General features: G+C 53.0%; 7 protein-coding genes across 7 annotated transcripts; 3 read left to right on the top strand and 4 right to left on the bottom strand.

The window, feature by feature from the left end:
* Positions 1-113: 113 nt before the first annotated feature.
* On the bottom strand, positions 114-2,369 carry Z520_08564 (uncharacterized protein; the record flags this gene model as incomplete). The annotated part of the gene is made up of 1 exon (XM_016779060.1): positions 114-2,369. One exon carries the CDS (start codon positions 2,367-2,369, stop codon positions 114-116), a length of 2,256 nt encoding a protein of 751 aa, XP_016629979.1.
* Positions 2,370-4,164: 1,795 nt separating this feature from the next.
* Z520_08565 (uncharacterized protein) lies at positions 4,165-5,229 on the bottom strand (the record flags this gene model as incomplete). The annotated part of the gene is made up of 1 exon (XM_016779061.1): positions 4,165-5,229. One exon carries the CDS (start codon positions 5,227-5,229, stop codon positions 4,165-4,167), a length of 1,065 nt encoding a protein of 354 aa, XP_016629980.1.
* A 5,307-nt stretch (positions 5,230-10,536) lies between these two features.
* Z520_08566 (uncharacterized protein) lies at positions 10,537-11,590 on the top strand (the record flags this gene model as incomplete). Its single annotated transcript, XM_016779062.1, has 3 exons — positions 10,537-10,819; positions 10,875-10,952; positions 11,013-11,590. The coding sequence occupies 3 exons, from the start codon at positions 10,537-10,539 to the stop codon at positions 11,588-11,590; spliced, it is 939 nt and encodes a 312-aa protein (XP_016629981.1).
* A 968-nt stretch (positions 11,591-12,558) lies between these two features.
* On the top strand, positions 12,559-13,816 carry Z520_08567 (uncharacterized protein; the record flags this gene model as incomplete). The annotated part of the gene is made up of 2 exons (XM_016779063.1): positions 12,559-12,615; positions 12,725-13,816. 2 exons carry the CDS (start codon positions 12,559-12,561, stop codon positions 13,814-13,816), a joined length of 1,149 nt encoding a protein of 382 aa, XP_016629982.1.
* A 357-nt stretch (positions 13,817-14,173) lies between these two features.
* On the bottom strand, positions 14,174-15,121 carry Z520_08568 (uncharacterized protein; the record flags this gene model as incomplete). Its single annotated transcript, XM_016779064.1, has 1 exon — positions 14,174-15,121. The coding sequence occupies one exon, from the start codon at positions 15,119-15,121 to the stop codon at positions 14,174-14,176; it is 948 nt and encodes a 315-aa protein (XP_016629983.1).
* Positions 15,122-15,845: 724 nt separating this feature from the next.
* Z520_08569 (uncharacterized protein) lies at positions 15,846-18,156 on the bottom strand (the record flags this gene model as incomplete). Its single annotated transcript, XM_016779065.1, has 3 exons — positions 15,846-17,978; positions 18,054-18,075; positions 18,128-18,156. The coding sequence occupies 3 exons, from the start codon at positions 18,154-18,156 to the stop codon at positions 15,846-15,848; spliced, it is 2,184 nt and encodes a 727-aa protein (XP_016629984.1).
* Positions 18,157-19,051: 895 nt separating this feature from the next.
* On the top strand, positions 19,052-20,700 carry Z520_08570 (uncharacterized protein; the record flags this gene model as incomplete). Its single annotated transcript, XM_016779066.1, has 4 exons — positions 19,052-19,255; positions 19,317-20,038; positions 20,091-20,302; positions 20,369-20,700. 4 exons carry the CDS (start codon positions 19,052-19,054, stop codon positions 20,698-20,700), a joined length of 1,470 nt encoding a protein of 489 aa, XP_016629985.1.
* Positions 20,701-21,917: the final 1,217 nt, after the last annotated feature.

Consider the following 21,917-nt stretch of genomic DNA (forward strand, 5'->3'; position numbering starts at 1 on the left):
TCCATCAGACGGGTTCTTGTGTGCTTTCCCAGTCCGACGGTTGGCGAACTTTCGCGTCAAGATGGAAAATGGTCGCAAAGCTCAATGTTCTCCCCCGTACCACCAGATGCTGGTCACGAATGCTGGCTACTTGCGTCTCCCTTGTCCTTCCTCCGATTCATCAGACTCGAACTCCTCCCGCGATTCTCGTGTCCCAGCGTCATTGCTCTGAACCTATTGTTGGGACTGGACGGAGTGTCGATTGACACTCCACTTCCTTCGGATTTCCCTATCCGGGCTGTCAGCGCCGTGTTCTCTCTCTGCAGTTCCCCGATCTGGCGGGTAAGCAATTCTTGCTCCTTTTTCAGCAGCTCCAGCTCGGCCCTTGCCTCGTCCCGTTCTCTAGTCAAACGTGACTTTTCGTCCTTGTCAACCTGCTTGCGTTTCTTCTCCTCCAGTTTCTTCGCCTCCCTCTTCCTTTTCTCTTCCAATTTGGCGACTTCTTTGTGATACCTCTCTTCATGCTTCTTGAGCTCACGCTGGTGTTTCTCTTCGGCCTTCTTCAGAGCGTGTTGTTCTTTTTCCGTGTCTTTACTGGTTTGGCTCGTAAGCTTTTCACGTTGCTTTGCAAATTTGGCATCGACCGCAGCCCTGCGATCCGAGAGTTTGGCCATTTCTTTGTCATGCTGCTGCAGTAGCTGACTTTCCGTCTGCTCTGAGAGGGACTTGGAAGAAATTGAAGGGGATTCCTCGGACGTCAGGTGCGAATCGGCAGAGGCAAATGAAGTGGTTGAAATGGTGGACGCGTCATCATTGTCGCCATCCGGATTATCCCCTTGCTGTATGTCTTCCTTGGTTATCTCGTGCTGGCCATCGACCTCGTGATTCCCAATTTGAGGTAGATGGTCGCGAACTGTCTGCGGAGTATACGAGCTGATGGCCTCCGTCACAGTATTCAACAAACTGGAAGAGGAAGCTGGCGTATCTGGCGCAGATTCAACTGTATCAGGCTCGGACTTTTGTACATGAGCAGCGGACGCCTTGGGTGTTCCAGGTGGAGACTCCCCAATGGCTTGAAGACTCTCTTCGTGCTCCCTAATCCCGGCAAGCGTGCCGTTGGCTTCCCAGCTGGCAAAGCTTTCACGCCGCCGGCCGAATGGCCGATGTTCGGGCTTGTCAGTGTCCTCCTCCTCGTCTTCTCTCTGACATGCCCAGTCCAGGAACTTCAGAGCGTCTGCACAGATGCTTGCGGGAGTTCCCCTCTCCACCATAAACCGCGGGACGCTGCCCCCTGGATCGCTTCGAGTAACCATGATCCATTCAACCGGGTTCTCTTCTGGATCGAAGGGTTCAGCAGGATCATGGGTTTTGATGGGGCTCGCAGGTGCATCGACTGTAACGCTTCTTTTCCTGCGTCCTGGGGACATCTCCCTGAGTCCCGAGCCGTGGCTATCGACTCTCAAGTGCCTCTGATCGTCCTGGTGGTGCGGGTCAGCATCCGTCGCGTGCTTCTCTGCGTTGTGTCTTAAGACATCTCTCTCAAGCGACGGCGAAGGTGCTGGATGGTGGCTCAAATGACCCAAATCTGTCGACGACATGGTGGATTTGAGCTTTCTGGGAACCTCGCGAATGAACTCTACCGATTCATACTGGCCACGAATGAAGCCATTCTGAGGCTGCGTCTCGGGGTGATCACATGGTTTAGAAATGATCATGTAATGCCGTGGGACCAGATCAGGCATTTTATGAGAGTCCCCATGGTGCTTAATTGCCTTGGATGATGTGACCAGAAGAGTGACAAAATCACGCGGAGTGGTCGGACCTGGGAATTGTGCACTGAGGCGATATACTTCGATCTTTCCACGATTTGGCACCGTGATTTCCTCGACCCTGGTTTCTGCGCCTATCCCTCTGATGTTTCCTTCACCAGGTTTACCTTGAACAGCGAGCGAAGTAGGAAACTCCCGTTGAAAGCCGTGCTTAAAGCGATTGAAGCCCAGCCCCTCATGCACACTCCTTCGAGCAAACCACGAGCCTTTTCCGTCCTTGCTGGACAGCTTGTAGACAGCTATACCCAATGGGTTTTCTTTCGCCGCGAGCTTTACCGGCTTCCCCCACTCATGTTGTAGAGCTGCATATTCTGGGGCTGGAGGAGGGCTCCGCGCAGACGACATGAACATTTCAGAGGCATTGTTGGCAGTGATTGAGCCCGTGGTATGTGAGCGATGTCGGTGCGTGGGATCAGGGTCTGGAATGGGTATGGACTCGACTATCGTCTGGACTTGGGAGAAGAGGTCGGACAAGAAGGGCTCTAGCTCTTCATGCTTCTGCGGGATGTCCGAGAACTTGCATGGGGCAAGGGCCTTGAGGGACTCGTGGAGGTTGACCATCGTGGAGAATATCTCCCGAGGTGATTGTGCGATCAAAGAGCCCTGCCTGCCGGTGAGCAGAGAGCAGTATAGTCGAGGGAGTGGTTATGCGGTGGACATTGCGGGTAGATGAGGGGCAATTTCAAGATGCCGTCACTGAGACTGCGGTTTGAGAGCGGCAGGACACGAGAGCCAGTCCTTACCGGAGAGGACGGCGAGCTTGAGGACACAGCATCTGATTCGACCTTTCAGAAGTTAATTCTGCATAGGTACAGGTTAGGACAGCAGTTTGAAGTAAATGGGACGTCGCTGATATGAGAAGAAGTTGATGATGACTGAGCAGCGTGCGGTTGATTGATGCCCGGTTCTTGGTAGTGCCGTCCGCCTCACCAGCCTTTATGGGTAAAAGTCACGATGACGGGTGGGCGCACTTTTGAGAAGGGACGAGGGGATTACTTGGCCAGTCTTAGTGGGGGACAAGCGATCGGCATTCAACTGGGCTGGGCCCGGGAGGGTCGGTCTTTGGTATCGTCATAGGCGCTTTTAGGCGAGGTCGGGGCGTTGCTCCTTGGCTTATTAGCCCCGTGGACTACCTGGTAGCTAGGCGTCGGCGTGTACCTACTAGGCAGGCGTGGCTCAATCAATGTGGCTGTCGGCTACACTTCCCTCGTCGCAGTATTTGATCGCATCTCTCTCGCCCCTCGCTCATCTGTCCCATACGTAGAAGATCTCGACGCAGTGACAAAGAGGCTGACAAGCCGAGATCTCTTCCGAGTTGCCGCCAAATCCTCGAGACCGTGGTAAAAGCGGTGTCCAAGAGGTAATAAAAAGAGCAAAAGACTAGAAATAAGTGAGCAGAGAGCAAGTACAAGGTGAAGAGGCAGAGAAGATATTCATATTTTTAGATTATCTTTATGTATTGAGGTATATACCTCAAAGCTCCAGCATCCGATTCCCGTCCATCCAGTGGAGCAAGCTTCCTCGACACCAGGTCGGGGATATAGGAGATGACCCTATAAACCACACTCCATCATATCCAAAGCACCAAAGACTGTCTCGTGGTCCCCCATTCAGGTCACAGACCCGTAATGGGAAGTTCGCACACGCCACAGACGTGCCATCGAAACGCGACCCCAATCAGGTCCCTGGAGCCTCCAAACAGATATCGCGCAGTAAGGCAGCAGTCGTCACATACCAGATGCGACACCTCACCACCCTGCCGCTGTCCCCCTACCTTCAGTACCAACCAGTGCACTATCAGGTGTAGTAGGAACGGGTGCTCAATTTGTGCAGCGCAGAGGACTCGCCTCTATCGTTGTAACGCCTTGAGTGTCACCACGGCATTGCCCAAAGAGATCCCAGCATGTATCCCAAACCTTGCATACCTGCCGCGAGGCATTCCGATCTTGCGAAAATGTGGGACTGTATCCAACCCAGGGATATCTCTGTATTCCATCCAGCCAGACCTGCCGCTGATGTATAGTCCAAAAGCCCACAAACTAATACTCGACATAGGAGATTAGTGGAAACAAAAACACAACGCTTGCTGAAAGATCAACCCTGTCCCAATATTATTCCATGTCCCGTGTCCCGTATAGACCGTGTCAAAATGCAGAGTGGTATCCTTGTGTCGCTAAAGTTCGATCAAAATAACTCCTTGCTCAAACGTTCAAGATCTGTGTTCCCGTGCAGGCTCGCGCCGCTCCTTTTCAGCCGACTGTTGATGGTCCTAGGAAGACAGCTGGTTGATGTCCATCAACCTTGAAGAATATTGTGCAGACGAAATGGAAGGAAAGGGTTCTGATTCCGAGATCGTTCACATAGCAGTGGCAAATGGCATCGTGTATTCTTGGTACCGATCCCAACCAAACGTGCTCAGACCTGCAGACGTACTGCAGGGCTGCGGAGTGAGCATGCTCGGTAGAGGCAGGGGTGCGAATGACGATGTTGTGGTTGGAGCGCTGTAGGCAGGTGCGCTGTAGTATTGAGACGTGTTGTATGCCGCTGTAGAGTAAGGTTGACTGAATGAGGGCGTCGGCGATGGAAGTTGGATCTCGTGCACACCCACGTTCGACCAAATATTGTGGTGCGAGTCGCAAGATGAGACGGGGCTCGGGCTTGACGGGACAATCTTCCATGCCTCGACGGGAGCAGGCTGAATGGCTTGCAGATGTTGTGACGGCCACCATTGTTCCGTGCCGGTCGAGCTGGGGAGCAGAGGAGTAGGACGGATGACATCGACGATCCTGGGGGGTGGAGGTAGAAGGGGGACAAAGAGACCCATGATGGCGGTGCGCACTTCGTCGCTCCGGCCACAGAGCAGCTCGCCAGCACCATCCTCCTCCATACCTTCCAGGGCAAGGGCGCTCGTCCGGTAGACGAACTTGTTGGCCGCCTGCACGAACTCCTCCTGCAATTTCTTGAGCTGTTGTTCTTTCTCCGACCACTCCCAGGTATTGGCATTGGTGTCGACAGAGAAGACTTCCTTGTGATACTCGACCAGCGAATCAATGGTGTCTGTTGTCAGCTTGAAGGCGACCTCGTTCTGCGAGACCATGTCGACATGCACGACGTAAGCCTCGATGTGGATGAGTTGGTAGTTGAACAGGGCTTCCACCAGAGGATTCGAATCTTTCCTCAACTCCGACTCGGGTGCCTTGGGCACCATTAATGAGCACAGTGACCAGATGGCATTGGGCGATGACAGAGTCTCGGTCAGACATCTGGTATGTTGAGGCACACTGTTGAGAGGTCGCTTGATCTTGTTGATCCGCTTGAGGGTGGCCGTCAACCAGGGTTCGACCTTTGTGTTGAGCACCACATTGCAGGTTGATCGCGGCGCAAAAGCGGCCGCCGATGCGGGTAATAATATTGTCGGCATTATGAGTTACTTTGACTTTTTGTTTATGACGGTTCTCTCTCCTGCTATGGGGAGACGTAGGGATTCTTTTGATCTTCTCACAGAGACATTCGACACTGACGGGAAGGGAAGGGCTGACCAGGCAGAAGCGACGAGATAAATATAAGAGAATACCGAAAGAGGGTTCAGGGTAAATTGGATGAATGATTGCGTTGATCGAAGTGTATCTCTGGGCGGTCCCAACGAGGGAAGTAGTGTGCGCGCCTTGCAGAGAGGGTTCGGAGATGAAGTGGTAGGGGAAAGGTGGTGGTGGTGGTGGTGGAGGGAAAGAATGGTAGAGGGAAGAGGGCGGGAAGGGCGGGGATGACGAAAAGGGCAAAGAGATAGAAGGAGGAGAGAGCCGTACCTTATATCCAGCGAGGGAGAAGAGTCACAGACGGGACTGATAGGCTGAACAAAGCAAAGCTAAAGATGGGGGACCTGGCCGGTCGGGCGCAGCAAGCGTTATGCAGTTGGATGGAGACATGGGTAAAAAGAAAAATTGTGGATACGGGCCCTGCACAGTCTCCCCCATCAGCAACACGAGAGGATGGGAACCACTATGGCTGGGCCTGAGGGTTTGCGGGATGCGAGGGATGCGAGGCGTAGAAGGGGAGATGGGATGCGCCATGGGTGTGTTTCCGAATGGAGCGAGCGAGGAAGCGAACGAACAAATCAAGCAATCTACTACTACTATCATCATACCATCTGCATCTGTAGGGGCAGTAGCAAGCAGCAGCAGCAGCAGCCGTAGTAGAGGGAAGGAGACTAAGGGCAGGAGGAGGCGAGATGGGCAAAAGAGGCGAATTCGGCAAAGGGCGAACGAAAGAACGTAGACGGCAAAGGCGACGATGAGGCGCAGCCCGGGCATGCGAGAAAGAGGCAAGTCAGAAGTCACTCACTCAATTCACTCTCCTCACTTTCCTCACTTTCCTCACTCTCGGCTCACTCTTCGCTCACTTCCACTCCCACTCTCTCGCTCAACCACACAGACACACTCTCTCTATTCTCTTCCGCTACCAGGCGAGCCCGACAATCAAGGTTTTCCCCGTTTTAGTCGCCATTGCCATTCGCATCCAGCTGCCCCCAGCCCACTTTTTCCACTTTTCCCTTTGCGATTCTCTTTTCGCCTCTTTTCCATCAATCCAGAACCCACAACCCACAACCCACAATCCACCGTAACTCACGAATACAACTGCTGGCCACACTGCGGGCTGCATTGCACGGCGTCCCGGTTACGGACGGGGCCCCCTCCCTTCCCTCTGATCCCGAGCCTGCACCTACGAGAACAGGACTCCGGCACACCTGAACCTGAACCTGGATCTGAACCTGACCTGACCTGCAACTTGCATCTACGCTACTGCACGTCTACCGACTCGTCCCTGCTGAGGGTCGACGGTGCAAAGCTGTGTCTGAGCCCTGCCACTGGCCATTCGTCATCACCCAAAAGTCTCGCGTATGTTCCAGCTCAGGCCTTTCCCTCGCCATCTCCCCTTCCCGAGCCCCCAGTGCCCTCCCTCCCGATGTAGGTGGAATATCATGACACAAAAGACAGGATTGAATTAGCTGCATATGCAAGATCAGACGCTCCTCTTGCCCAGCTTCACCCATCCTCGCCATGTAACTGGTGGCCTGCTTACCACGGCCATCTTTCTTGAAATCAACCATGCTCACTTAAGCGCACCAGCATTGATTGCCAATATCAAGTTTGATCAAGACTTCGTCAAACCTGCACACGTGTGCGGAAATTGATCCTGGCCACCAGCCTCGCCCTACGCCCCCGAATGTCTTCCAACTTCCGCCCATATCCAGCTTCCTGGTCCTGGCCCTGGCAATGGCGCCTGGATCAGCAAGCCGCAAACGGCCAATATCCCCAATCTACTGGCAAACAACCCTCGGAAATCTGCTCTTGACACGGCTCACCCCGAGAGCAAGCGTCCTTCGAGATGATTTCCCCCTTCTAGAAGACTACTTGAATTTGAATGTTCCGAAGCCACCTACGGTGCCTGTAGATTACCATTGTATCCGGCCCATAGCCCTGGCGTCTGGACCCCCTCGTAAACGCATGGCACTTTTTGCTTTGCTTCAGCGACATGATCATCAGCTACGGCCACCCAAGGGGCCTTCAATCTCAAGGGATGTTCAATCACGGTTCAGGTATGGCAGGGAACGGGACTCCTGAGCTCCCTGGGGACAAACATTCACGTAGCAGGTTGGTGCGTCGTCGGAGGCTGGGAAAGGAGTGCGCTCTACATCAATCGCCGTTGGACACTCGTAGACACAAGCACAAAACTTCAAAAGCTTTACGTATGCTGGGGGCGGTTGTCTCAAGACCTCAGGAGTCTCTAGTCGCCCATGGATGCGATTTGCAGACCCGAGTTGGTGGTACGGTGGCCCTGGTTTCAGCAGCATACAAACCAGCCTCTGGATGCTCGAGGATTTCGGTCTCCAAGAAAATCGAGAATCCGGGCGCAGGCCAGATGGCTCATCCAGCGGACAAAGTTCACAAACCATGCTGGCTGGGCTTGGGCGCTTTGATGACTGGCGGAAGGCAAAAGAACGCACAACCAGTCATTGACATTGACTTTCAGGTTCTTGCAAATCCGCCCGAGTTAGCTGGCGGAGGGCAGCTGAGGTGATCCTCGTCGGAAGGCACTTCTGCAAAAGCATTGGCTGCTGATCATGAGCGATGGTGTCGCACTTTATCTCAACATCCCTGCTATGCCTTCCTATTGGTCACACAGATTCTTGACCTCGTTCTGGCCCTAGCATCATGTGACAGCCTTTGGTGCCGTGCCCACCTGCTCCAACGGTGGGCAACTGGCTCATGGGGCTGGAGAAACAAGGTACAAGTCTGTCGCAGCAGCCGCCGACATTGTTTCCAGATCGACAAAGCTGCATGTTTCAGCCCGCGTATCCCAAACAGTGACGACAGTGCTGTTCTACGGAGAGAGAGAATAAAGTTTGGAGAGGCAAGATGCTGATGAGATCGACCGCCCGGGGAAAGCGAGGTTGGAAACAGGGCGGTCCGGTGGCCGATCAAGGTCTTGTGGCTGTGCACGTGCATGATTCATACATACCTAAGGTAGGTACCTAGGTAGGTATGCAATGATGGAAACATGGCCCTGCACAGCCTCGTCGCCTCATGCTTCATCGGTTTGTCCGATCACGTGGACGCAGTGAGTCTTCTCGGGTGACTTGCCTTCCCGTGGCTCAAAAGTACCTGCCGAGCCTGCGTACTCGGCACCCACTCGGTCCTTGGCCCGTGTCGGGCGCTCCAGGTCCTAGAGGAAGGCTTCGCCATCTTTGGTGCTGTCGATCACGAAAGATCTTTCTTCCCTTTCTGACGTCTTTCGTGAAGCGCAAACCAAGAACAAAAGGTTGGGCACCAAGCATGGAAGGATGACGATACACAGCGCAAGACGCGGAACCATCGCAATGTCTATTTTGGGGATCCTGCCACTGCCAATGTGTCCGGGCATGCCTGTTGTGCACATCAACTGTTTCCTTGGCAGCCACTTCTGGATTTTCGCTCCGTGTGCTTGCCTCAACCCGATTGCTTTGCTGCCGGGTGAGGTCTCCTTCGAGACTGCGATATGTCAGATTTGGTTACTGGAGGTCCTCGTGCTTGGCACCGTGGTTTCGATGTCTCATCTCACTTGACTCCATTGTGCTGCCAGCTGCATTGTCAGCTGAGGTGGCTCACTCATCTCCGCAGTCCTGATAAGATCCTCCATTACGTCTACGAGAGCGTCAGCGGGTAAGGGATAATCATTTGTCCCGTGATGCAGACGAGAGCTGCACGCAAAGGCCTGTGTAAACGGTATGGCGACGAACATGTCATGGTCGTTCACACCGAAAAGGGCATGTGAGCTACAGAAAAAGGTGCTGATTGCCACGAGTGGACAACATATCCGGCCGCTACGGTTGCTGGAGTTCCCTCCAGTCCGCCTTTCCGGTCGCACAAGACAGTCTCTGCAGAATACCGCGTACACTTGAAGACCACCATCGGCGACAAGCACCCTCTGGGAGCTTGCGCGCCTCAAGGATGATGAGCCCAAGGTGTCACAATTATACTTCTTCTACCAACAATGCTACGGCTGACCAAGGATCTACTCGGATGTCCCTTCGACTGTGAGTTCATTCGACCCAGAAGTAGTCTGTGCAACAGGTTATGAGGGCATGGGGACGCAGGCTCATTACTTTCGCGGGAAATAGCTGATAACCTACGAGTGAAGAATGGAAGTGGCTGCTTTTGTGACGAACTCGTCATGCTTTGGTGAACTTGGGCATTTCTAAGACAAGAAGCCTTTGGTCGTTACTTTTACTGTCGAAACCGCAGAATTACCAAGTGTCCGCTTTCCAACAGGCATCCGTTGGGCCAGAAAACGAGGGCATTGGAAGGAAAGATAAGTGTGCAGTAGGGGCGAGCCGAAGGGCGTCCTTGGTGCAAACGATACTACCTCTCACTGGATTCTTCCTCAGTACTGTATTTGTTGAGCCTCCGATCACTGAGAGAGCAACGGCAGAAGATGGTACCAGATGAAATTTGAGCCGCGACAGTAACGCGGACTGTGAGCCATAAGCACGAATCTTGAGTCACCGTGGATTTGCTTTGATCAACCGAGACAAGGCTGAGGCAGCTCTTGTCAAAGACTCCTTCCCCTTTCCCCTTTCTCCAAGACAGCCTTGCCGGCCACGCACTTTGGAAACTCTCGGTACGGGCAAAAGGGACAAAGGGTAAAAGGGGTTCAAGGCTGGAGGCTCGAGGCTCGAGGCTGTGAGCCAAGCAACCCGGATATTTTTAGATCCGTAGGGCCGGCTGATCTGGCCTTTTGTCGACCCTGTTCGGGGAATTTTCCTCCCGCACGTGTAGCTTTCTGTCCAATCAAATCCGGATGTCGGTGTTTGCCTGGCCGGACCCCGACATGTGCTGAGTCGTAGGCCTGAGCTTTACCTTTTTCACCAACAAAAAAATATTGAACAACTTGTTCAAGATTCAACCTTTCTCCCTCTCACCGAGTTTTCGTCATATTTGAGCTTCCTTTGGACCGTTGTCGTTCACCTTGTTTGTAGTACTTCTCTTCTTGCAGCGCCCGGGGTTCGGATATTTCTTTCACCAACTTGCGGACTCCTTTCAACTCAGGGGCGACCACCGCTATCCCCCTGAAGTGCTATTCTTTTACAGCTTCTTTTTCGCTCTCAAGGAAACGTTTATTTTAATCAGTCTCTCGACTGTATCCGTTCATTGTCCTGTGCTCCCCATCATCCAAATCAACCAGGATCAATATGTCAGCATACATCCGTCCTTCTCTGAAGGCCGTCGGTGTTGCAGCGGCAGGCGCCACCGCGGGCTATACAGCATGTCATTACTGGAACACGACCTTCTTCCAATTTAACACAGTTCACGCCGAATCCCCTCCGTCAGATGCCAAGGCAGCACTGAAGAAGATGAACTGGAAGGGCTTCACAGAGCTCAAGCTCGAAAAGGCTGAAATGGTCAATCACAATGTCAAAAAACTGACTTTTGCTCTACCTGACGATTCCTCAATCACCGGCATTCCCCCAGTCAGTACGTATGAGCTGCTAGTTGCCTGAAAAACCGAGACTCTCTGACTCTTCTTCAGCGTCTCTCTTGACCAGACATACGCCTGAAGGCGCCTGGATTCCGGTCTTCAGGCCATACACACCTGTCAGCGCGAACGGTAAGTTTCTTGACCTGTTTTGGGCTGCATGGGCTAGGGGTTGATTTAACAATGTGCCAGACCAAGCCGGATATGTGACATTCATGATCAAGAAGTATCCGAACGGCAAGGGGTCCGGCAAAATGCACTCTTTGAAACCTGGTGACTCAATGTTGTTCAAGCCACTCCACGAATTCGACTACAAGCCAAACCAGTACTCCGCCATGACCTTCATTGCCGGCGGATCGGGTATCACACCGATCTATCAGCTCACCCAGGCCATCCTTAACAACCCCGAGGACAAGACCAAGATTGCCTTGGTTTATGCGAACAACACCGAGGAGGATATTTTGCTAAAACACGAATTCGACCAGTTGGCGCAGCAATTCCCCGACCGTTTCACCAGGACCTACACCATCAGCAAGGCCACACCCCAAAACGAAGGTCTCTACCACCAGGGCTACGTTGACAAGACCATGCTGACCCAGGTGATGCCCCACAAGATGAATGAACGGAATGTCAAGGTTCTCGTTAGTGGACCCCCTGCCATGATTGAGGCTGTGGCAGGCGCCAAAGGCGGCTTCGGATGGACACAGGGCAGTCTTGGTGGGATCCTCGGAGAGCTAGGATATACCAAGGAAGAAGTGCACAAGTTTTAGAGCTTTGGCACACTGCTGTGATGAGGGTGTTCTTCATTCCATGTCTATATTAGTGGAACTGGCGTAAACTTTGAATTTCTTACGCTGGGCGCTTTTTGGGTCGCTAGACATAGAACAGATAGACAGGTACCAGGGAGCGAGGCGGGCAGCAAGCGGCTACTCTTGTCGGCTCGGAGACTCGTGACAAACATTTTGATAATTCCCAGCACCATTGATGGTGATAGTCGTCGCAGAAATATAGACTTCGACACTACCTATGTATCGCCTGTCTTGATACTCTGTCTCGATGCGTGGAAGACGAAAGTGTGGGAAAGCCAACAGGCGGTCGAGGTCGCTGTAACCCCATAGGATGATGGCGGATCCTCTTCGGCCAACGTGCCCAGTTCTGACGGCCTGGAAGATACCTAGATACCTAGGTACCTAGGTAGATGATCATGGACCACCACTAGGGTATTGAACAACAGCCCGCATGCGACCGGCTCGAGGCTAAACGATTCATTCATGGAAGCGACCCAAATAGGGCAATGATATTGGATAATGACTATCCAAATTCTCGGAGCTTGTTCGTCCGCCGTCCGCCTGCGCCGGTAGCGTTCGGCTGGTGGTTGCATCATCCTACTGCGTACCTCGACCTCAACCCCCTCGCTCCGCCGCTGTTCCACACGCTTCTCACAAGCTTATCCCGTCCCATGTTCCCATCTCATCGCCTACGCAATACTTGCGTCCGTGTGCGAACCAGCGAACCAAACCCAAGAGCGTTGCGGCTGGAAATGGAAGGAACCCACTAAGAGCGTATTGGGACGCGTTTGCTTTGTTCGAGGTCCTCTCTCATGTGAAAAGAAGGTGACGTCCCGTGCCCTTCCTTGACTATGCAGGCCTTTGGTGAGTTTCTTTCTGTTTCTTTCTTTTTGATCGATTAATGGTGATGGTGATGATGGTGCAAACTCCTCCTCCATGCTGTGAGGAACATGCTGCGGAAGCAAGCGCTGATCAATTTGACCTTCTCAGTCCCCAAGAATCGTAAGGTATGTCCTGCGCCGCGATTTCCTTCATCGTGCTTCCTTGCGCAATCCACTACCCCCCCTCATGTTTCTCTCCGAACGCTTCGCTGATGGAGATGATTAATCGTTCCAGCCGAAATTCGATCTCACCCTGCGCATCATCGACTTGACCAATATCCCCTTGATCTACGGAACCGCCTGTGTGAGGTGGCACCTCTCCTCTTCCAACGCCGCGGAGCACCGCGGGCGCACTGAGAAAGCCCCGATCGAAGAACACAAGGCGACATGGGACTACTGCAAGGAAATACCGGTGCGTCTGACCATCGACAAGACGGGCATGCTCCAGGAGTGCGACATCCACTTTGAAGTCCTCCAGGAGTTCCATGAAGGCGGAAGAGGTGGTCGTGTACATCTGGGCAATGTGAAACTCAACCTGGCTGAATACACTCAACTGCCCGACGCATCACCGGCAGACCGTGACCCTCAAGATGAAGCCGACGACGGAAGTATCACGAGAAGATACCTCCTGCAAGACAGCAAAGTCAACAGCACGCTGAAGATTGGGATTAGAATGAGACAGACCGAGGGTGACACAAATTTCATCGCACCTCCACTGAGGTCGGCCATGGTGGTAGGAGGCATCGCTGGAGTTTTGACTACAGAGGCCGGCGAAGGAGACGACATCCCTAGCATAACCAGCAAGACGAGGGAATTGTCAGAAGCCCAGGACATTTATCGAAGAACGCTGGCAGCGACGTGGGCTTGTCAAGCCGGAGAACTGCCTCCGGATAAATTGATTGAGAATCTGTTCGCTGGAGGAAACGGAGGACCACGGCCGCACTCGTCGGGCAATAAGGCCAGCAACCAACAACAGCAAACACCCCAGCAGCAGCAACAACGGCCCCCGTTCGGTTCGCGCGAAGAGAACGGCAGCAGTTCCAGCGAACACGAGCACAGACGACCGGTTACTCCGCGCCAACTCTTGACACCCCAAGTAGCTGCTGGCGGCCAGAGCCCTCGCTACGGTCACCGACGCGGTTCCAGTCGAGATTCTCCTACCCTGCAAACAGTTGCCGCGGGCGCCGTCAGTGGACGATCAAGCATCGAGCAACAGGTTCACGCCAGCCAGAAGGAGCTTCGCCGGCGTGATCACACCAATAATCATGAGTTTACCGAATTTGATCTCAGGGACGATTTGCGGAGTTGGTCAGTCCGCGTAAGATGATAAATCACGACGCGGAACCACGAACAAATGTATTCTGTCCCATTCATCCTTCGGATCTGGTAATTGTCCGCTTCTTTCAAGTTTCGAGACTCAAGGAGACACGTTCGCTACATCAGTCGCCCAGGCAAACTTGCGTCCGAAGCACCTAAATCATAAATGCCTGAGAACATTATAGCCAACACAGCATGGCAGAGTTATGCTCAAGTTTTGAGCCTTTTTCAAAAATCTTTTTGCATTTTGTGAAGACAAATAATTCCACCGACTGAAAAGCTTTTTTCCCGATTATTCTGAAAAAATTGACTCTTCAACTGCAATTGCCAGATCCGACCACGCTTACCAGGTCCCGCACCATTCGTGCTACAGCTGGGCCGGAAGAAAGCTTGCTTTGCTTGCAGCACGCTGCTTTTCTGCCGCGGTCGAAGGCCCATCCTCGACGAGTTCTTCATATACGAGCGGTTCTTTGACGAGTCTGGCATCGGTAAGGCCACGCTGCCAGCGATCGAACGCTTTGCGAGGGATCGTCGTGGACGTCCACATGCCTTCTTGGCGGAAACGGTTGGTGACCGCAATGGCAACATCTACCGGAACAGCAGGGAAGAGCTCCGCAAGCTCGTCCTGGAAAGTTTCTGCATCGCGTTCTAGAACCCAGTCGATTGCTTGGCCGAGGGCAATGCAGAATCGCTTCTGTGCATCGAGGATTTCGGGCGTGATGGTTCCACTTTCACGATAGTAGACGCTCCAGGGAACTTCTCCCTGGGTGACAGCCTCCAGAGCGATCGTGACGTTGGGATTGCTAGAGGCAATGACTCGGGCCGAGAGATAGTCGGTCACAAAATAGTCACCCATGCCACCTTGGAACAAATCCCCCAGCATTTTGCCGTCGAGATCCTGAATGTAGTCGACGGATCTGGCATCGACGTTATGCTCCCGCAGCAACATCTTGAAGAACAAGCCGACGCTGGCGCCCCCGCCCGACTTCATGAGCACAGTTTTGCCTGTCACATCGGACAGCTGGAATTTGTCATCGCCACGGCGCCGCAGAATGGCCAGTGGACATCGATTGGCTATTTGGGCGAACACGGTATAATTCTGCACCCTGTCGCGGTACATTGACGGCACCCAGATTCCCCCGAGCGCCATATCGGCCGAGCCATCAGCGAGCGCATCAAGCACTCCGTCCCAAGGCACGGGAATGTTGACGGTCACATCGAGACCTTGCTCGCGGAAGAAGCCGTGACGGAGCGCGATGTATTCGGGCAGATAGTTGAGATTGTACCCAGTTGCAGTGAGCTTGAATGTTTGCATCGTGGGCGGTTTTTCTGTCCGAATCTAGTACCCAGGCTGGTTCAGAGATGGAGTGAAATGTGTTGTAGCGAGCTTTTGTGCTGAGGCAAAGCAAGATGAACTCTTTCTGTTCCAGAAGTGCACATATGCGTTGTTCAAATAGTCGAGGTGATCTCCCCAATCTTCGAGAGCCAGGCCTACCTTTGCTGTCAACACCTGTGAATGGTGCCAATGGCAACATGCCGTCCCCTGCGATCGGAGTATTGCGAACACAAGGCTATCTATGTCCCGAGCTTGTCAGGAGAGAGGGATATCGGCTTTGTCGGAATTGACCGATCGAGGCCGATAATTTGGCCTCAGAAGCCCTGCACAGTCTTACTATCACACAATGCCACGTTCCTATGCCGTGGCATATGCAGTTCCGCTATTGTCTTGGAGCCAGCTGTGGGGACAGGAAACAAGATCTCTGAAACCCTTGAATACCTCTATCTAGAGAGCATCAGGCTGTCGCCTATCTGAGACGTGGGTGCCAAGGCGCCGGGCTCCCTCCTGTGTCTCCTCCTCATGTAGATGCGGGGAGGGCAGGAGCGCTACATGAGCACAAGGTAGAATAACCCAACACAGAGAGCAGGGCGAGCTACGCGCAGTTTCAATTCCTCGTGGCTGCCAAAGACAAGGAGGAGTAAAGACTACCTAGGTGGTAAAGTTCTGTCCATACATGAGGTAGCAACGACCAACGCTGACATCAGCCCCCGAACACCCTCTCATACGCTCTGACATCGCTCGCTGTTGCCGACGCCGAATCCAGCATCATGTCATTGAAATCCACGTCGCCTATATCAGGCCACTGTGCCGCTGAACTTAACATATCTCCAAAATCAAAAGCAAAAGTGTCACTTGACGACAGCATGGTTGACAGATCATTCCAATTGGCGTGTCTGCCTGGTACGCCAGCACCAGTCTGACTCCTCCTCGATGGCTGCAAAGAACCCAACAGATCTCCGATCTGACTCTCAAAGGTTGCCCTATTCCGACTGGGCTCCCCCGAACCGCTTGTCAACAGCCAGTCCGTCGTCGCCGTAGACAGCGTCTCGAAGGCGTCGCGAGACTCGCTGGCTCCCGCAAAATTTGCCGACATGGCGGACAATGTTGACACACAGGACTGCAGAGTCGCAATGATCTTGCTGGCCGGGTGCTGCGACCGAATCGAGGCCGATTGCCACACGCAATAGATGACGGTCAGGCCTGCCATGAAGAGGTCGTAGACGGCTTTCCAGAGCACGTCGAGGCGGCCTTCGCGCTGGAGCAGCTTGATGCTGGCAATGAGCTTACAAGAGGCGTCGAAGGAAATCGCAAAAGTGTCCGAAGGTAAATGCTGGATGAGGGAACTGGAATTGGGCCGGTAAAGCAAAAGGATGGCATGATTGTACATGGCCTCCCAGTACGCTTCGTGAGCAAAGATTGACGAGGGGTGGGCGGCTGTAGTGTTTGGGACCGTGCTATACCACTCTTGTAGACGCGCCTGGATGTCGTTGACCCAGAGTCTATAGTTGGGTCGTGGGTAGGCCATCTTGTTCATAGACCAGGTCTGGCTTTGTTGGACGTGCTTGATCTCGGACTCGAGCTGCGTCATCTTGAACAAGTGATTGTGGGCTCTTTGATGAACATTCTCAAAGTCCTTGACCACCTCCGTTGGCCCAACACCAAAGGGTTGACCAGAGACTGCCCAGGGGTTTGGGAGGGGCACGCGTGTGCTCTCGTCCGTGATGCCAAATGGCCGCCCCAGGGTGATGCCTAGAAGATGGTCCAGGTAATATGCCGAGTACCACAACTGTCGACGCTCGTACAGCACGTCTTGGTCGTCTTGGTCATGGTTGGAAGAAAGCTGCTGCTCGTCGGATTCCCAATGCAAGCCCATGTCGACGCACATCCGAAGAGCCATCCCACTCAAATGCCACAGGCTGCCACGCCAGGGACACATGGAGACAAATTGAGCCAGCAGAAGCAAAGCGCGGAGTGTTTCAAGGTCGCTCTGTGCATAGGTGATGACGCTCTCAACCCAGTTGATCGCGGAGTGGAAGCAACCCTCGCTTTGCAGCGGCCGTCCGGTTCCACCTGTCGGGCTAGGGACGTTGCAAAGAGCTATGGCGAAAACCATGTAAGTCGTGAAAACGTCCTTCTCCGCTTGGCGGTCTAAGGGTTGCACACCACCACTCATGCACGCATAGGCATTGTCAATCGCCCTTTTGACCTTTGTCTCCCGAATGATGGGCAGGTGCGGAGTCCGGTATTGGAAGTATACCTCGACTAGATGATCCGCTGCGTGGCGCGGTGGGAGAGACGCTTCTGCCGCCAGGGCCGACGAGCCAGAGCCAGACATGTCTGGAAGTTGGTCGACGACACCTGAGGTTGGTGATTGCCTTAGAGCGTCGACCTTGATTGACGCCATGACCATTCTGGCCAGTGTTATGCCGCTACTCGGCCCCAGAAACCGCGGTTGCTTCGATGGTTCGACCAAAACGTTCCTGACGCTCTTGACCAAATCTCGAGCACCGCGGTTTGACTCTGGACTCGATGTCGTCGAGGCCTCTGGGGAGATGATGGTGGCTGCCGCGGAAAATTCTATATCGGCTTCCTCACGATGGGTTACTTCTGGCGGTCGGGTTTGCGTCCGAAGATCTCGAACCTCCTGCGTCAACTTTTGGACCTGTGCCTCCAATTGCGACACGTAGGTGCGAGGGATCTCGTGAGATGTCAGTTCACGGACAACACATTCGAGTGATTCTGAACCCACCTCGGCTTGTTTCCGGGCATCGTATGTCAAACAAGCAACATTTGCGCTCTCGCAGTTTGAGCAACTTGGATATTTCAGATCACACTAAAGGTGTTTGAATGTGTCAGTTAGAACAACCCTGGCATATGTCACCCAGCCAAGCGAGGTGCCATCGACTACCTTCTGTTTCCGCCGCCGGCATCTGTGATACTCATCAGCCTGTTTGTTTTAGAGGCCATTTCTTGTCGACGTACCTTTGGCACGCCGTGGAGGCTCGTGCCATTCTTCGGGTTTGGTCTGCGAAGATAGAATCTTTATCCACAATCTGCGGTGGGTACAGCAGTGATTCCGGAGGCCATTTGCAATGCCGACACCGATTGTTTGATCAGATTGTGAGCATTCTTCGGTAATACGCGAAGGATGATATTGAAATACTGGGGAGGAGACGCAGTCGACCAAGTTAAGGCGTCGATTGCGGTTGTGATAGATCGGACCCTGCTTCAGGCCATCGGCATTTTCCGATCGTGTGATAAGCGTAATAGTCGCGATTGGCCATTGGTAGCACTTGTGGGTGTCGATACGTGTTGTTGGAGCTTAACAAGGACCTCGTATGCAGCCAGATTCCTTATCTTAAGCTTATCTCATAGGGTAGACCGTCCCGCTTTAGTTGAACCTCCACAAAGTTGGGGTCGCGTATCTACAGCCTAGTACGCCACAATGCTCATCATCGCGGGACCTGAATACTCTGGAGCCGCCGAAACGAATACCGTGTATTCGTTGCACATGTCATGAGCATCCGGGTGGCTTGGTATTCAATGCTTTGAACATAAGTTATCTTGCTATCAAAGTATATCCCTGGGAGAAGTGGATCGGCTCAAGCCGGTCTGCTGTTACTTTCTTTCGCACAGAGCCTGCAGATATCGCATATCTCACGTCCTGGGGGTTATCACCCGAACTATCATGAAGATATTGTAGAAAACCCTTTAGAGATCACCAGGTACTAACATGAGGAAGAATGGGTAGAATACGGATATATAAACACCCAACATCGATTGATCAGTCGTCCCTAAGTCGCGGAGTACAACCACATTCACTACTGAAGACCTCAGACTGTACTAAACAGATCCCAAGCGCCCTTGTCTCCTGTGCCCAGCTTGCCTCTTCTTATGGCCATGACAATGTCTGCCAGTCCCGAGATGGAGAAGAAGCTTCCCACGGACACCACCTACCAGGTCAAAGATGAAGTATCCGAAGTCGGATCCGCCAGCCAAGTCATCTACATTGACCCCGAGAAAGAGAAGGCTGCTTTCAAGAAATTTGACAGATATGTCATCCCTGCCTCATTCATCTTCATGGTCCTTTGCGCCTTGGACCGAAACAATGTGAGGAATACCTCGTGAACATGGACTTCTCTGGAATCATACAGAGCTGACAGATCCACAGTTGGGGAACGCTCGTGTCTTCGGCTTCGACAAGGACATTGGTCTTCATGGTCGCCAATTCGGCAACATCAACACCTTCTCTAGCCTTACCACGATGCTCTTCGAAATCCCCTGGGTTCTGGCCGTCAGGCGATTCGGGGCTCAAAAGGCCCTTGGGACCGCGTTTTTCATCTGGAGTGCCTCCACTTTGGGTACTGCCTTCGTGCAGAACTACGCTCAAGCCGTCGTTTGCCGTATGCTCGTGAACGCCGCTGGAGGCGGTCTTGAGCAGGGGTTCGCATACCTCTTTTCCACCATGTACCCACGGCACGAGGCGGGCAAGAGAATTATCACGAATAATTTGGCAATGTGTGTCTCTGGTGCCTTTGGCGGGCTGTTCGCCTGGGCGATTCAGCAGATGGGGACCCAAAGGGGCCTTGCGGCGTGGAGATGGCTATTCATCGTCGAGTTCTGTATCACTATTGTTGTTGGTGGGACATGTTGGATCTTCCTTCCTAAGACGGCGGAGACAGCTTGGTTCCTTAATGCTGACGAGAAGGAAACTATGCGGCTACGGAAGGAGCGTGAGGCGACGTATCGAGGAACCGGAAAATTCGACCGCAGATGGATACGCATTGCGCTCCTCGAGCCTTTTGTCTACCTCCTCGGTATTGCCTTCTTTACGTCCTCTGTGTCTGTCAATGGTTTCAACATCTTCTTGCCGACTATCCTCGCTGGTCTTGGGTAAGTTTTGGCAGCATTGAGAAGATTCACAAACCCTGCTGACAGTGGCTAGGTATGCTGACCTACACGTCAATTACATGACCATTCCGGTATATGTCGTTGGAGCTACCTCACTCATTACTGTCGTCTACTTTTCGGACAGATTTAAGCGTCGTGGGATATTCATCATGGGATGCTGTGTTCCTGTTGTGGTCGGATACCTCATCGCCGTTGGAACTTCTAACAAACACGCTGGCTATGCGGCCATGTTTATCCTTGTTCTAGGTATGTTATGGAGTTTGTGGTGGACTCAGTTCCACTTGTTCCTCAGCTAATCACCATGTTCACCAGGAATCTATCCCATCTCGACCCTTGCGGTCACTTGGGCTGCTGGCACCTTGGCTCCAGACGATAAACGTGCCTTTGGTATGCCTCTCGCCAGCTCGATTGGAAACCTCTCGAATTTTGTCTCGTCCCAACTCTACCCAACTCAGCAAGGCCCACGGTACATCCAGGGCAATGCCGTTTCTGCAGGTCTGACTGTTGTAGCTGCATCTCTTTACGCCTCCTGCTGGCTTTTGTTGAGGACCAGGAACAAGAAGAAGGAGAAGCTGATTGCTGAGGGAGCTACAACAAACGGGCTCGAGGGTGACCAGGGTCTTGACCACAAGTATATCCTTTGAGATTGGAGCTGTACAAGGACACCGGGGAGAGCTGCAATCGGAATATTGGGTGGTGGACGGGGTCGAATTGGCGGCGGGCGTCTTCTTGAAGCGAAAAAAGAGACTAGTCACGAGGTTTTGTTTTACATCTCGCTTTGTTCTCCCGTCCTCGATGGAGCGATACCAAGTAGGTCAAGGGCGAGGTCTCAAGGACTCTCTAGGGTCAGCACATTGTATCGTTGGGGCTCGTAATTGGTAAATGCGAGTCTCGATCTTGAGGGGTGAGACATGTGGATCAAGAGAGACCACGGCTTGCCCAAATCTTTGCGGTTGGAGCGAAATAGCACTTAATAGCTATCGACAAATGCAGGCGCCAAAACGAGGGGAAAGAAGTTATTAGCCCAACCCGGCAGGTGTTCTAGGCTTGACCCTCAACTCTCCCTTTCGCTTTCCTTTCCAATTCTCGACAAGTAGCTTTGAACCCGGGACCAAGCTAGGACAAGCAATGCTTAGGATAGTCTTGTTTTCTTGGGACGGCACCGGTTGCCAAGTGCCAAGGGTGGAGTGGAAAGACCGAGGCTGCGTCCCTGGTTGGGTGGGGCGTCTCTGAACACGCCCATTCGCCCGTGGCCCATTCTGGAAACCGTTGAGATACACTATTTGGGTAAGTCGTCAAAACTAACGTCCTCGCGTAGATACCTAGGTATCGGCATGGACTCTTAGCTTCTTCACGGTAAGTAGCCACTTCAAGGGGATCTCGAGAGACTACTCGGTAGTCTGCCGCTGCGATGTCGATCTACCCGTATTCAAAATCACTCTATGGTTATTTTTTTTATTTCCAGTCTTCAAATATGCGCGAAGGTCGACTGCCAGGGACACATCTCTTGCTTTCCACCCTTAATACCGGTTGACACCAGACGACGACAAATATGGTTTCACGGTGGATGTTGCCAATATGGTATATCCTATGCACGCTATCTCTTTGGGCCTCGTCGACTGGCGCAAGCTCTCCCTGCTCCAATCCACCTTACAATGCGTTGTTGTTCCTCTCGGGTTTCCCTGCGGCAGAAAGCTACTGTTCCCAGCACTACCCAGTGCCGGCCGTGACGACCACCATCACGCCGCTTCTAAAGAGGTTCAATCGACCGACCACCACCACCTCCTCGCGCACTACCACGCATCCGAAGAAAACCACCACCTCCACCCACAGCACGACCTTGAGCACAACTCATTTCCCG

Source organism: Fonsecaea multimorphosa (genome assembly GCF_000836435.1).
Source record: "Fonsecaea multimorphosa CBS 102226 unplaced genomic scaffold supercont1.19, whole genome shotgun sequence".
NCBI classification, from domain to species: Eukaryota; Fungi; Ascomycota; class Eurotiomycetes; order Chaetothyriales; family Herpotrichiellaceae; genus Fonsecaea; species Fonsecaea multimorphosa.